The sequence below is a fragment of the Mustela putorius genome, unplaced genomic scaffold, assembly GCF_011764305.1.
Source record: "Mustela putorius furo isolate JIRA1106 unplaced genomic scaffold, ASM1176430v1.1 tig00000196_pilon_pilon_pilon, whole genome shotgun sequence".
In the NCBI taxonomy this organism is placed as follows: Eukaryota; Metazoa; Chordata; class Mammalia; order Carnivora; family Mustelidae; genus Mustela; species Mustela putorius.
The window spans coordinates 1,488,824-1,503,563 of record NW_025421310.1 but is presented as its reverse complement, the minus strand read 5'-3'; the positions used below and the strand labels follow the sequence as shown (position 1 = coordinate 1,503,563).

The window sequence follows — 14,740 nt, the reverse complement described above, 5'->3', positions numbered from 1 at the left end:
TACCTCTGTCCTTGGCACAAGAAGGTCTTGAGTCCTGCAATTCCCTTCCCTCTCCCTCAGCAGACTAATGGGGACTTTTCCTTCATGTCTCAACTCAAGACATCCCCTCCTCTAGGAAACCCTCCCTGACTTTGGCCTATTGCCTCCTCTCGGCTCCCCCAGCCTCTTAAACTCCCTCATAACAGCCCAAACCACCCTGGGTTGTCACTGTCTGGAGATAAGTCCGTTTTCCCCTTCGGATTCTTGAGCCTTCTATGGGCAGGAATGGGGTCTGTCGTGGTCCCCCTGTGGCCCCAGCATCATCCAAGTACAGAGCCTGGCCCATAAGGATCAAGCGAATGAACAAATTGGTGAGTAAAAGAATGAATGAGCAGATCAGAAAGTGAGTGACTGAATGAGGAATGAATGAGGGATGAGTGAATAACGAACAGCAATAAGTCAGTGGAAGAAAGAATGAAGATGAGTCAGTGAATAAGCCAATGAATGAATGAAAGTGAGTAAATGCGAAAAAGTGAATGAACGAATGAGTGGATAAGTGAACAAGCGAATGAGTAAGGGAGGGAAGGACTGAATGACTGAGTCTAGCCTCGGGGTCAGGGGGAAGGTCTCCCAGTAGGTAAGGGGGAAGGTCACCCAGCCAGCTCCGCCCTTGAACTCGCCAAGGTGCCACGGTCCCGCCCTCACTCCCAACCTCCACGCCCCCGCGGGTCCGCTGGCTCTCCCGCGGCCTCCCATCCCATCCCAGCCGCGCAACCATCTCCTCCGCTTTACCCGGGCCTCGCCCCAATCCCCGCGCCCGTCCTCACCAGCTCGTCGTCAAGGTCGTGCGCCACCTGGTGCAGCTCCTTAGAGGCGAGCAGTAGGCGGCGGCGCTCCTGCAAGGGCTCGAGCAGGCGCACCAGGCGCTCGCCCACCGCGTTCTGCCGCTCGCCCACCAGCTCCTTGCTGGCCGGCTCCAGCGGCAGGGCGGCGGTCTGCGCCTGCAACTCTCCCACCTCGCGGTACCACTCCTCCACCTGCGACTCCATCGACTGTGGGGACAGGGGCACAGTCAAAGGTCTCCACCCTCCCTCCCAATCCTGCTCTGGCTCCCCAGTGCCTTTATGGTGACAGCAAAACCCCTCATCAGGGCGCACCATTTCCAACTAGGCCCCTGCCAAATCCCCTCCAGAAGCTCTAGGCTCCTCCCTGATACCGCCAAAGACTAAACTACTCCTGCCTCGGGGCCTTCGCCTTTGCTATTCCCTCTATCTGGCATGCTCTTCCTTGTCAATTAGATTTCAGCTCAAACATTACCTTCTCACAGCAGTTTACCTGGCCCGTTGGGGTAAAGTGACCCATTCATTCATTCATTCGTTCATTCTCAGAACGACCCTTCAAATTTGGTGATATCCCTGTTTTACAGGGGTGGAAACTGAGGCCCAGAGAAGTTAGGTAATTTGTCCAAAGAGTCAACCTTTCCAAATGTCATAAATATGAAGTTATAGTGATTTAAGTGGTGCGTATGCCATAGGAATAAACAGAGTGCAAAAGGAGACCCAAATACCCTGGAGAATTCATGCATTTTATAGATGCCATTTCAAATCCCCAAGGAAAAGATGGATTATTCAGTGAGTGGTCATGGGCCAATTTAGCTGGATCCCTTCCTCCCTCTTTATGCTGAAAACAATTCCAGATGGATTAAAGACTTAAATGGAATAAGTAAATCCATAAGGCACAGAAGAAAACCTGGGCAAATGCTTTTATAATCTTAGGATAGAGAAAATCTTTCCAGCCCCCCCCCCAAAAAAAATCATAAAGGGAAAGATTAATAAATTTGGCCACATGAAATACTTTTGCATCAACCAGAACTTCTAGATGTAGTGAGAAGGCAAATGACAACCTGCAAGATGCAAGAAATATTTAACATAACTCCTATTATTAGAACAAGGAGTTAGTTTCTTTGACAATGAATTCCCTTTATTCTGCTTCCTCTGTCTCTACTTACCACCATCAGCCAATTCTGTCCTTACTTGTGACTTTTTTATTGGTCTCTTGCTTCTAGAATGGGAGCTTTTTTTTTTTTTTTTTTTTTTTTTAGAATGGGAGCTTCTTGAGGCAGGGTTTGTGCTGATTGACCTCAGTATTCCTGAGCACCTAGACAGTGTCTGGCATGTAATAGGTCTTCGGTTGTGATTCGATCAATGCACAGATGAATGTCACTGGCAAAGAAAAAGACTGCCCCCGTGTGAACAGGCACCTTTCCCAGTGAACATGCAACACACAGAAATAAAAATAAACACGAGGGGCGCCCGGGTGGCTCAGTCATTAAGTGTCTCCCTTCGGCTCAGGTCATGATCCTGGGGTCTTGGGATCAAGCCCCACATCGGGCTCCCTGCTCAGCAGGGAGCCTGCTTCTCCCTCTCCCACTCCTCTTGCTTGTGCTCCCTCTCTTGCTGTCTCTGTCAAATAAATAAATAAAATCTTAAAAAAAAAAAAAAAAAGCATGAGGAAGAGATGCCTAGTCTCACTAATCAGCAGGAAAATACAAATCAAAACAAGTTACCCTTTCTTGTTTTCTTGTTCACTAGATTGGCAACCACGTACAAGACAGATAATATCTATTATTAGCAAAGATGCAGGGAGATGGGCAGGCACACTCAGCTGCTGTCAGCCGGTGGTGGTGTAAATTAGCAGAGCCTTTTTGGAAGACAATTTGGCAGATCCCATCAAAATGCAAAAAAGTTCATATGCTTTGACCCAGCACTTGCACTTCCACTTCTAGGAATATAACTAAAGAAATAAAGAAAGAAGTTTGCCCAAGGATCACACTGTAAGCAGAGTTTATAATGGGAAGCAACTGGAAACAAACATGATGCCCACCAAGAGTGAAATGGTTAAACAAATCCACATCAGTAGAGAATAATGGCCAAGACTTGCTGTTAAGAGAAAAAAACAACTTAGAACATACATTTGAATATATTATATTTGTTATGGGTTGTGCATGCATAAAAATTCCCTGGAATAAACAAGAAATTAGTCACAGATGGTACCTATGGGCAGGGGAGGAGAACTCAGTGAATGGGGACAGGGGTGAAGGAGAGACTTGTCACATAGGATTTTTAATAAAGTGTTTGATGTCCAAGCCATAAAATGTAATTATTAAAAATTTTAAATTAAACATTACAAATTAAAATTATTCAAAAACCACATAGGTAGTTAGTAAATGCACAGAAAGAGGGCTAGCAGGATGCACCCCAAATCATAACTAAGGTTCCTTTTGGGGTGTGGGGACGGGAGGTGCGGTCAAGGGAGACTTTATGTTTCAATGAAGACTTCTAAGTTAGTAAGATCTTTAACCAAAAGAATATAATTATGTATTACTTGAGTGACTCCAAACAGAGGGGGGAAAAGCCATAAAAGAAAACAACATTACAATAACGAAACTAAGTGGTAACAGATCACAGCAAATGACTGCAACTCAGTTAAAATCCAAGAACCGAAGGAAGACTGTTCTTCCAAGGTTCCGCAGCCCAGAACAGTTGGTTTTGCCAGTTCACAGTCCATCCCTTCTCCTTTTAAACCTTTTTTTTTTTTTTTTTTTTTTTAAAGTAGGCACCACGCGGATGATGGAGCCGTCTGGGGTTTGAACTCATCACCTGATCTCAAGACCTGAGCTGACAGGTCATGATGCTGGAGTCCCGGAATGGAGTCCCGCATTGGGCTCCCAACTCCATGGGGAGTCTGCTTCTCCCTCTGACCTTCTCCTTGCTCATGCGCACGCTCTCTCTCTATCTCTATCTCAAATAAATAAATAAATAAAATATTTTTTTAAAAAAGATTTAAGACCTGAGCTGAGATCAAGAGTTGTACATTTAACCCACTGAGCCACCCAGGCCCCCAAATGCTTCCCTCTTTTGCAGGAAAATTGTGTTACTCAGGAGGGTACTCTTTCCATTGGGGTTCCTCAGTTGGTAGAACATAGGCCTGGTGTGGGGTGGAGGGGCAACTTGCCGACTTGCCTACTTGCTCCCGACAACAAGGCCAACAGAGAGGAAAGCAATGCCCAGAAATGAAGACAGATTGCTGAGGAGGACATAATTTGAGGAACTGATCCAGCCACGCCTGAAGCCGCCTACTGCCTGGGTTTTTCAGCAAAGTGAGCCAAGAACCTCCCCATTAGCCCAAGTCAATGTGGCTTGAAGTCCTATGAACTGCACCCCAAAGAGTTCCAGCTGATACAGTTCACAATCTGTAGGAGTCATGAAAATGGATAAAAAACAAACGTCGTAACAAGCCAAAAGCACATAAAAGGAGTTTTCAAAAGGCACAATTACAAGCTGCAGAAATCAAAGAAAAATAAAAGAGTCACTCCAAAACCTTTTTCACTAGGCAAATCAGTGTACCAATGCGTAGAAAATCAAAATGCATTCAAATCCTGGAAACTCTTAAACATAATGTGAAATGCTACTAAGTTCCAGTTCTCTGCTAGATGAAAACCTCTCCATAACATGCCCACAAGAGGCCGTGTGACCCGAGATGGAATAATTCCAGGACTAACACTTTTCTACTTCTGCAAGAATGCCATGTTTTGAATGCCCATTTAATGTGGATCCTTCCTTGCAAACACGAGCAAAGGAAACAGAAGGACGGTGGTCGTTAAATGTACAAAGAGATGTTCAGCCTCCTTCAATATTAAGGGAAATGCAAATTAAAATAATAACTTTAAGACAGGGGCGCCTGGGTGGGTCAGTTGGTTAAGTGTTTGCCTTTGGCTTGGGTCATGATCCCAAGGTCCTGGGATTGAGCCCCTCATCGGACTCCCTGTTTGGTGCGGAGTCTGCTTCTCCCTCTCCCTGCCCCTTACTCGTGCTCTCTTTCTCTCTCAAATAAATAAAATCTTAAAAAAATAAAATAACTGCAAAACAGTATGTTTCACTTCTCAGATTAGCAGAGGTGAGAAAGCTTGACCATGCTTAAGGATGGGGGCCACTTGGGGAGATGATCCCTATCACGTGCAGGAGTGTCCACGGTCTTTTTACGGGAACACTCGGCAATATCTCTCAAAAAGTTTAATGTGAGGGGCACCTGGGTGGCTCAGTGGGTTAAAGCCTCTGCCTTCGGCTCAGGTCATGATCCCAGGGTCCTGGGATGGAGCCCCACATCGGGCTGTCTGCTCAGCGGGGAGCCTGCTTCCTCCTCTCTCTCTGCCTGTCTCTCTGCCTACTTGTGATCTCTGTCTGTCAAATAAATAAATAAAATCTTTTAAAAAAAAGTTTAATGTGAATAAGTCACTCGGAGAAAAACAACTATCATATGAGCTCCCTGATAGGAAGTGGAGATGCAACATGGGGGGTTAAGGGGGTAGGAGAAGAATAAATGAAACAAGATGGGATTGGGAGGGAGACAAACCATAAGTGACTCTTAATCTCACAAAACAAACTGAGGGTTGCTGGGGGGAGGGGGGTGGGGAGAGGGGGGTGGGGTTATGGACATTGGGGAGGGTATGTGCTATGGTGAGTGCTGTGAAGTGTGTAAACCTGGCGATTCACAGACCTGTACCCCTGGGGATAAAAATATATGTTTATAAAAAATAAAAATTATTAAAAAAAAAACAAAAAGAAAAAGAAAAGAGACTGCAAGGAAGTATACCAAAAAAAAAAAAAAAAAGTTTAATGTGTATACCTTTGGGCCCACAAATTGCACTTGGAGGACTCTTTCCTTTCCTTTCTTTTTACATTTTGTTTATCTATTTGAGAGAGAGAGAGAGAGAGAACACAAGCAGGGAGGGGAGCAGAAGGAGAGGGAGAAGATCCCCTGCTGAACAAGGAGCCTGAGGTGGGGCTCAGTCCCAGGACCCTGGGATCATGACCAGAGCTGAAGGCAGATGCTTAACCGAGGCATCCACCCAGGTGCCCCTGGAAGGCTCTTTTCTACAGAAGTATTTGCACATAGGCTCAAATGCATATGGATGGGGATGTCTACTGTGGTGCTATTTACACTAGTGGAAGATTAGAAACAGCCCAGACATCTCTCAACAGAGGGCTGGTTAAAGAGAGACTCTTGAATCACCACATGGAATATCATGCAACCAGGAGATCCCTCCATTCTTGGACAAGGACAAGACACCTTGTCCAAGACATTCTTGGACACCTGGTCCAGCGAAAGGGGCAAGCGTCCGCATGGTCTGTCCCGATGTCACACGAATGTATGCATATACATGGAAGATTTCCAGGACATAGAAGAAACTGTGACAAGAATGACACCCCCACGGGGTGACTGGGGGTAGTCCTCACTCAGTCAAGTGCCTGTCCTTGGCTGAGGTCATGATCTCAGAGTCCTGGGATCAAGCCTCGCATTGGGCTCTCTGCTCAGCAGGAAGCCTGCTTCCCCCTCTCCCTCTGCCCCAGTTCGTGCTCTTTCTCTCTCAATAAATAAAAATCTTTAAAAAAGAAAGAAAGATAGATATACACCCTGGGAAGTGCGACCATGTATGTGTGTGGAGAGGAAAGAAAGCCTTTTCACTTTTCACATGATATTTCTTACCATAACAATACTAGGTAACACATCCCGATGCCTGCCCCAAGCCAGCCAACACTCTGAGCACTGGACTAGGAATAATTTACGTAATCCTCACAGCATAAGGGGCTGGGGGAAGATGGGGATGTTTATTTCATTCACGGTTGGATCCTAGCGCCTGGCCCTGTGCCTGGCACAGAGTAGGTCTCTGTAAATGTGCGCTCACTGCCTTCGTTGGACTGATCCCCAGGCTGGTGTGTTGGGCCGTATTAGACATTAAGAATTGTCGGGGCGCCTAGGTGGCTCAGTGGGTTAAAGCCTCTGCCTTCAGCTCAGGTCATGATCCCAGGGCCCTGGGATCAAGCCCCAAATCAGGCTCTCTGCTCAGCAGCGAGTCTGCTTCCTCCTCTCTCTCTGCCTACTTGTGTTCTCTGTCAAATAAATAAATAAAATATTAAAAAAAAAGAAATTAAGAATTGTCAAAAATTAAACCGGCTTTACACACATCAAAACCAGAGGAGCCACGAAGTACTGACACATTCTACTGCAAGGATGACTCTTGAAAACATTGCTCAGGGAAAGAAGCCAGACACAGAGGACCACCTATTGTATGATTCCATTTATATGAAACGTCTGAAATGGGTAAATCTATAGAGTCAAAGAGAAGATGCGTAGAAGGAGTAAACTGGTAGAGGGAGGCTAATGGGAATAGTATTTGGAGGGGTGGGGTGATTTGCAAATATATGAAAACCACTGACTTTTACACATTAAAAGTATGCATTTTATGGTATGGAATTAAATCTTAAATTTGTGAAAAGACATTAAATGTAAGAAAAAAAAAAGCAGAAGAGCCTACTTGGGAAAAAGCCTCAGTCACTAGCCACATTGTAGGTAAGAATACACAAGCTTTGACCCCTAGATCATTCTCATCCCTACTTGGATCCACCTTGCTGCTTTCCCATTTCCTGGTTGGGGAAACTGAGACTCAGAGGAGCAGTCCCTGGTTCAGAGTAAAGACTGCCACAGCCACAATTTGAACCCAGAGCCAGGTGACCACAAAATCCTGGCGGTTCTCAGTCACTCTGCTTCTATAAAATGGAGGCTCAGAAAGGAGGGGTCACTGGCCATGGGTGGCGTAGCAGTGGGATGCGGGGGCTTCAAACCCTGGCTGTGCCGCTCCTATATCCCGATTCTCCCCATAGGCTGCACTGAGTTCAGGAAGACATATGACACAAAGAACGGGGCGGGGGGGGGGGTAGGGTGTTTCCTTAGCCAGAGAAAGTGCCTTGCTTGGGGTGGGGGGAGCTTTCAGGGGTGAAGTAGGTGGTAAGGAGTCCCCAGGGACCCAGCCTAGCAGCTGCAAAGCCTCCAGTGAATTTTCCCCTGGCCGGGCCCCCTCTGATGGCAGGAGACCAGCTTCCCCCATCCACCCCAGGCAGGAGCCCGTGGCTGAGCCAGACCAGCTGGTCAGGCCCCTGAGGACTGGCAAGCGGGGGCCTGGAACACTGCCATCTGGTCCCTGGGCCAGGAAGGCCAGTTGGCTAGGAAGCTCTGAGAACAGACTCGGGGTTACATGGCCTCCATCTCAGGTGGGCTCCTAGGAAGCCTGCTGCAGTGATTGGGGCAGAGGACACAGGAGAGGACCCAGGAGGGCACAGGGATCAAGGGACAGAGGCGGAGATGAAGAATGGAAACAAAAAGAGAGTGAGAAAGTAAGAGAAGCAGAGACATGGACACAGGAGATGGCAACTCGCAGAGTTTCCACACAGAGGATCTCGGGGACCAGGACAGAGAGACAGGCCTAGAGAGAAGCCAAGGGGGCAGACCACTCACAGATCCACACCCCTTCTGCCTGAACCAGCCTGCTCCAGCCCAGCCGGGCCCCAGGACAGGAGGGGTGCGGCAGCCAGGAAATTTGCCGGCTGGATGGCAGCCGCCCGCCCTCCTGCCTGTGCCCAGCATCTGAGCTCTCAGGCGGCCCTAGGGACAGTGGGGGCCTTGGGCAGCCCCTCCCCTCCCCAAAGGCAGCTCCGGAGGCCCAGCTGGGCTCCATCTGGGGGCCGAGACTACTGAGACACTCCCTGCCGCCTCTGGCTCCCTCTGCTGGGGAAAGTCCTGTGCTGGGGCCTGCCCCTGCCTCCCATCTCTGTGTGACCCCCAGCCAGACCCTTGTCTCCGATGGGCCTCGGCCTCGCCCTAGAAGAATGCTTCAACAGGACTTTCTACTGTGGGGAGGGAAGAACAGGAGGCCCCCTGTCCTCTCTCCAAAACCTAAACGCCCGAGGAAAGAGGGATGTTCAAGCTCACTGGTCACCAGAAAAAATACAAATGCAAACAACCCATGCATGAGAAAAATCAGACTGAGAAAAATCTAAAATGTCTGACGATACAGGTGCTGGCGAGTATGGGCAGAAACAGGAACTCTCACAGGCGGAGAGAGCATTAACTGGCAGCAGACTTCGGGCAAGCTATTTGGCAAGATCACGTGAACTGAAGGCCCTTCTAACTTTTGGCACTCTATTAACATTTCATATATCACCCCCCCCCAAAATAATTTTTAAAATATTTTTATTTATTTATTTGACAGAGAGAGAAAGACACAGTGAGAGAGGGAACACAAGCAGGGGGAGCAGGAGAGGAAGAAGCAGGCTTTCCCCTGAGCAGGGAGCCCGATGTGGGCTCCTGGGATCATGACTAGAACTGAAGGCAGTCACTTAACCAACGAAGCCTCCCAGGCACCCCACAGATCCTCATCTCTTGAGAGTTCACCATATCCCCAACATCTTTCCAAAGGGTCTGCAAGGTTCCAACTATTTTATAAGAATACCAAGGCACTGGGGCGCCTGGGTTGCTCAATGGGTTAAGCTCTGGTCATGGTCTCAGGGTCCTGGGATCAAGCCTCGAGTCTGGCTCTCTGCTTGGCGAGGAGCCTGCTTCCCTCTCTCTCTCTGCCTGCCTCTCTGCCTACTTGTGATCTCTCGCTCTGTCAAATAAATAGATTAAAAATCTTAAAAAAAAATACAAAGGCACTATTTGCCTTTATTCTCATTCTCTCCCAAGGGTATAGTGTGGTTTTGTGGGGACCCTATGACTCATGCCTTTGCCATAGAAAACAGAACATGTGCAGAAGCAAAGGTAAGAATCTTCTAGTAGGTAAGAATCTTCTGCACATGCTCTGTTTTCTGTGGCAAAAGCATGAGCGCCTGGGTGGCTCAGTGGGTTAAGCCTCTGCCTTTGGCTCAGGTCATGATCTCAGGGTCCTGAGGAGTTCCAGCGGGCACTGAACTCCTGGGATCGAGGGTCCTGGGATCGAGGCCCGCATTGGGGGGCAGAGGGGGGGTCTCTACTCAGCAGGGAGCCTGCTTCCCCCTCTCTATCTCTGTCTGCCTACTTGTGACATCTCTCTCTGTCAAATAAATAAATAAAATCTTAAAAAAAAAAAAAAAAGAATCTTCTAGTATGCCAGACATGAAAGAGTTGCAGTACTGGAAACAGTGCCAATCTCCTAATTTTTTTTTTTTTTTTTAGCTTGGAAAAGAGTTATTATTCATAAAAGAATGCTCTGGGGTTAATATAAAAAATGGATTTATTATCATTTTTTTATGTGAGTCATTTATTTGTTTTAGTGCAGTAAATATTGATAGGTAAAATGCACTGAAACCAAAGCTCTTTGGGGATCGCCATGATTTCTAAGCGTGGAAAGGTGTCCTGGAGACCACACATGGGGGCTGCTGCTGTGTATAAAGCAATGACATCACTGGCATCAGATCAGCTCCGTGTTTCTTTGCTCCTTTGCCTGTCCCCCCGACCAGAATGTGAGCCCTGTGAAGGCTGCAGGTTCGGGTCACTTTTGCCCACTGCTGCTCTCCAGCACCGAGAAAAGCGCCTGGCATACAGTCTGTGCTCAGTGAACATTTGCCGCGTAAATGAATGAATAGATTCTAATCAACGTCTTTAAGCTTTGATTATTAGCTAACTTTTTTTTTTCTTTTTTTCTTCTCCCCGCCCAGACCCTATGCCCAACCCTCTAGCAACGTAACTATGCAGGGGGCATATCCAAAGCATCGGTGAAGAGTCAAGGGTCCTGGATTTGAATCCAGGCTCTTCACCTGCTCCCCTGGGCCAGTAAGTTCGCCTCTTGGAGGCTCCGTTCCCCGTTGTGGTCAGGCAGCGTGCCTGGCACTCGGAGGCAGGAGCTGCTACACTTCGGGAGGGGATAAGCAACATCTGCTTTCGAACCTCCAGACAGTCTTGTCAAATGATCAGATCCCGAGCACTGACCAGCGGCCAGCTAGCAGCCGAGACCATGCAGACTCTACGTCTATCCTCCAAGCCCTCCTCGCGTCCTAAGGGAGCCGCCAGCTCACTGTATGTCCTTTGGCCAGGTGCTTTACCTTCTGTGCCTCACTTTCCCCATTGGTAAAATGGGGGATAGTCACTGGACCAATCTCAGGGTTGCTGGAAGGAGTGAGTTACCATTAAATGGGCTCCCTCGGAACCCCCTTTCTGCTCTTCCAGCCCTTCTAACACATCTGAAACAAATCCCTCTATGAAATCCCCTCTGTGTGCAATACCTTGACTAAGGCTACTGGGGGGCACGCAGAGGCCCTGTCGGGTTCGGCCAGGCCATACCTGTAGCTTCTTGAGCTGGCTGTTGACCGTGGCCAGGTCCCCGCCAGGATCCACATCCTGCAGCTGGCTTTCCATGTGAAGGAGTTTCTTGTCCAGCTCAGCGAAGCTCTGCACCAGCTGGTCGGCCTTGCTGGCCTCAAAGAGCTGCCTCGCCTTGGCCTGGGTGGTGCTCTCCAGCTCGGCCCAGCACTGCCGGATCTCCCCCAGTTTTTTCCGCACCGAGGCCGCCAGCTCTGGCTTCTCTTGCATCAGCTGCTGGCCCTCCTGCCCCAGACAGGTGGGAGACAGGAAGGGAGTGGGAGGCGGGCAGGTGGTGGGGAAGGAAAGAGAAGTATGGGGGCAATGGGACACAGGGAGAGACATGGAGACAGAGACAGGCCCAGAGATGGAAGGAACCAACACATGAGAAGAAGGATGAGACAAAAGATGGATAGACATAGAGTTAGGGACACAGGAACATGCCCATCAAGTCAGAAACATGGGAAGAGGTCCAAAGAAAGAAAGATGAGAGAGAGAGAGAGAGACAGAGAGACAGAGAGAGAGAGAGAGAGAGATGGAGACAGAAGAGATGGGGGAGAGCAAAAGAAGCAGAAAGAATGAACTTCAGTTAAACTCAAAGATTGACTTTGCCCCCTGCCACCATTTATGGGGCATCAATGGGTTTAAGACTGACGTAGGTATCCCCTTTAAGTCAGGAGAGTGGAGGTACTCAAGGCTGTAGGTCTACGGCTCCAACAAGAGTAGGGATCAGTTTTGGGGGTTGAGGCTGGGTTCCTCTAAGACTCAAGTCAAACTCCTTGGTGGTCTAGAGCTACATATGGTACAGTACACATTAAAAATAACAATACCATACCAATTACATTCCTAGGTGCCTGGCCTTGTATTAAGGACTTTATATGTATGACTTAAGAGCCCATAGAAGTAGCAATGTTCATTGTTTTCTTATCTAATTTTCTTTCTTTAAAGTTTTATTTATTTAAGTAAATTGTGAGTACAACCCCAAGATCAAGAGTCAAATGCTCTTCTGACTGAACCAGCCAGGCACCCTTATTTCCTTATTTTTAAAGCAGAGCAAACTGTGGCTCAAAGAGGTTAGCATAGTTCTCCAAGGCTGGTAAGAGGCATAGACACAATTAAAACCCAGGGTTGGACGAATCCATAGTTCACATTAACCCTGGGTCTCCCAGGATGGCTCCAGCCTATCTACTTGACCTTCCAGCCTAGGTCCTCCATGTGGAGTGGGGGAGTTTAGAGGAAGGGTAAAATATTTAACAACCAGATGGGTATGAGCACCATGCAGAAGAGATGCGAGCCATTTTACAGATGGAAAAACTGAAGCTCAAAGAAGTTACAAGAATTGCTCACAGCCCCATGGCGAGAAGCAGATGTGGAAATGATCTGTTAAGGGTTCAGAGGGGTAGGAAGGGCAGGACAGCAGTGGTGGGTTCTGGAACTGAGATGTGGGTGCCCTGGAGTCCTCCAGCACCTGACAAGGGCAGAGGGACGCTCTACATCCTCACCCTCTCGATCTTCTCCAGCCACTCCTTATTCTGAGCCAGCTCGGCCATGAATGCCTGGTGCCGGAGCCATCTCTTATGCAGCTTGTGGCCGTCTTCCCTCGTGCCATCCCGCGCCATTAGCATTTTCTCATGGATCCAGCCATCCAGCTGTGCAGGACAGGGAGAGGAGCACAGCTAATTCCCCCAGCCTGGCACAATACACCTATCCATTCCAGAACATCCCAGATTCAAAGCTTAGGCTGCTAGATTTAGGGGGAGGTTGGAAGGAAGGGATGGAAGAAGCTTTACAAGTACTATCTTTGTTGGGGGGTGGAGGGAGGCATTCAGGCTTTCCCCTAGGGGGTGGAGGATGGATGGGTATTACCCAGAATGCCCAATCTCTTAGTTGCCCCTGAGGCATCCTCAGGGCTGCCCTTCTCAACTCCTCATAAGCCCCCAAAGGTACAGCTTCTGGGCCAGTCAGCCTCCTCCCTCCCAGGGACAAATCAACCCTCCAAAACTAGATCTCCAGCTAATTTAGCTAACTTCCAATTTAGCCCCTGCCTCCCGTGCCATTTTCCCAACAGCAACACTTTGACCCTTCCATCTAGTCTTAGCCACCTCCAATAAGGACCAATTCAAGATTCTCAAACCATTCCCAAGGGTATCAAATGAAGCCCCTATCTAGTGCTAACCTCCCAGTATGGCAAGTTGAACCCCTAAACAACTTCCCAACTACAGCCTAGTCTAACTCCCTCCAAACCAACCCTCCGATCTGGGGTAAACCCATCCCCCACAACCCATATCCAGCTTCCCTAATGAGCCCACAAGACTTTCCATGTTCAGCCCTGGGACTCCAAGACTGCAGTCCCCAAACCATGACTAGTTCTAGCCCCCAGCCAAAGCCAACCTCCCAAATGTAAGCAACAGGGCCACTTTCTGACTCCTCAAATGAGCCAACCCCAAATCTAGCCCCAGACTCCTCAACAGGATCAGACAGAACCTGCCTATGCCAGCCCCCTTCCCAAACTAAAGCCAGTTCTATTTCCCCCACTGGTCAGGAAAAACAGTCATCCAAAATGCAAGCACAGGATAGCCCCCCCTTATTGTCCTGAGCAGGACCAATCACAAGGTTGCCTTCTGAGCCCCCCTCAAGACTTGTCCCCCAAGCCAGAATCTCCCCACCCACTCATGACCAAACCTAGCACCTGGGACATTTTGCTCCTCCCCCCCCCAACCAAGTCACAAGATCCTCTTCTTCCCTCCTGGAAAAAAAAAAAAAAAAGAAAAGAAAGAAAAAAAAAAGACTCTAGCTCGATCTGAGAGGCAAATGCAGTCATAACCAAGGACAAATCCTGAGCGGGCCAAACCCCACCCTGTGTCCCTGGAGCATGTGCTCCCTAGGGGTCCAGGTCAGCTTCAGACTCCGTCATACACACAAGCGCGCGCACACACACACACACACACACGAGCCAAGTCAAATGCTGAACCCTCCAACTCAATTCACAGATTTCTGACATACAGGGAAGAGCTCGCCAATGGCAGCCACAGCGCACAGTGAAGGCAAAGCCCCTAAAGGAGACGGTACTTCGTCATCAAGGTAAAGTACCCCTAAAGGAGACGGTACTTCGTCATCAAGGTAAAGTACCCCCAAAGTGACTGACCCCCATCACCGAGGGCAAAGCTAGAGTCCTGAACAACCAAGGAAACAGTCCTCAAAATCAGAGCTTCCAAACCCAGAACAGATCCAAGTCCCTCACCGCCCAAAGCAGACCCCTGCTAAAGTGATTCGCTCCCATCATTTAAACCTAATACAGATCGCGCAAGAACCAAGGAAGATACCCCTCAAAAGGTTGAGAGCCCCCAGCCCCGGGGCAAAATATCAGATCCCCCGTTACCCAGAGGAGAGCCCCCGAGAGAGGGTGAGACCTCCCTAAACCCCCTGGCAAATCCAGACTACCTCCAGAGTAGCCTCAGAAGTCCCCCTTTTCCGCTTCCCTCCCCTGGGACCTGTCCCCTCAGTCCCGCCCGCACCAGCACCGCGGACAGCTCCCAGCTTCGCAGCCCCTCCCCAGGGCTGGGGTCCTTGCGCAGGTCCGGCCCGCCCCCGC

At 48.9% G+C, this 14,740-nt stretch overlaps 1 protein-coding gene across 5 annotated transcripts in view; it reads right to left on the bottom strand.

Annotated features, from left to right (window-relative positions):
* Nucleotides 1-14,740, bottom strand: part of SPTBN4 (spectrin beta, non-erythrocytic 4) — a 71,020-nt gene that overhangs the window by 15,974 nt on the left and 40,306 nt on the right. For all 5 annotated transcript variants that reach the window (XM_045076823.1, XM_045076825.1, XM_045076827.1 and 2 more), the window contains 3 exons: nucleotides 12,651-12,797; nucleotides 11,131-11,394; nucleotides 807-1,031 (listed from right to left, as the gene is read on the bottom strand). In XM_045076823.1, coding sequence (XP_044932758.1) covers nucleotides 807-1,031; nucleotides 11,131-11,394; nucleotides 12,651-12,797 — 636 coding nt within the window. The remainder of the gene's footprint in view (nucleotides 1-806; nucleotides 1,032-11,130; nucleotides 11,395-12,650; nucleotides 12,798-14,740) is intronic.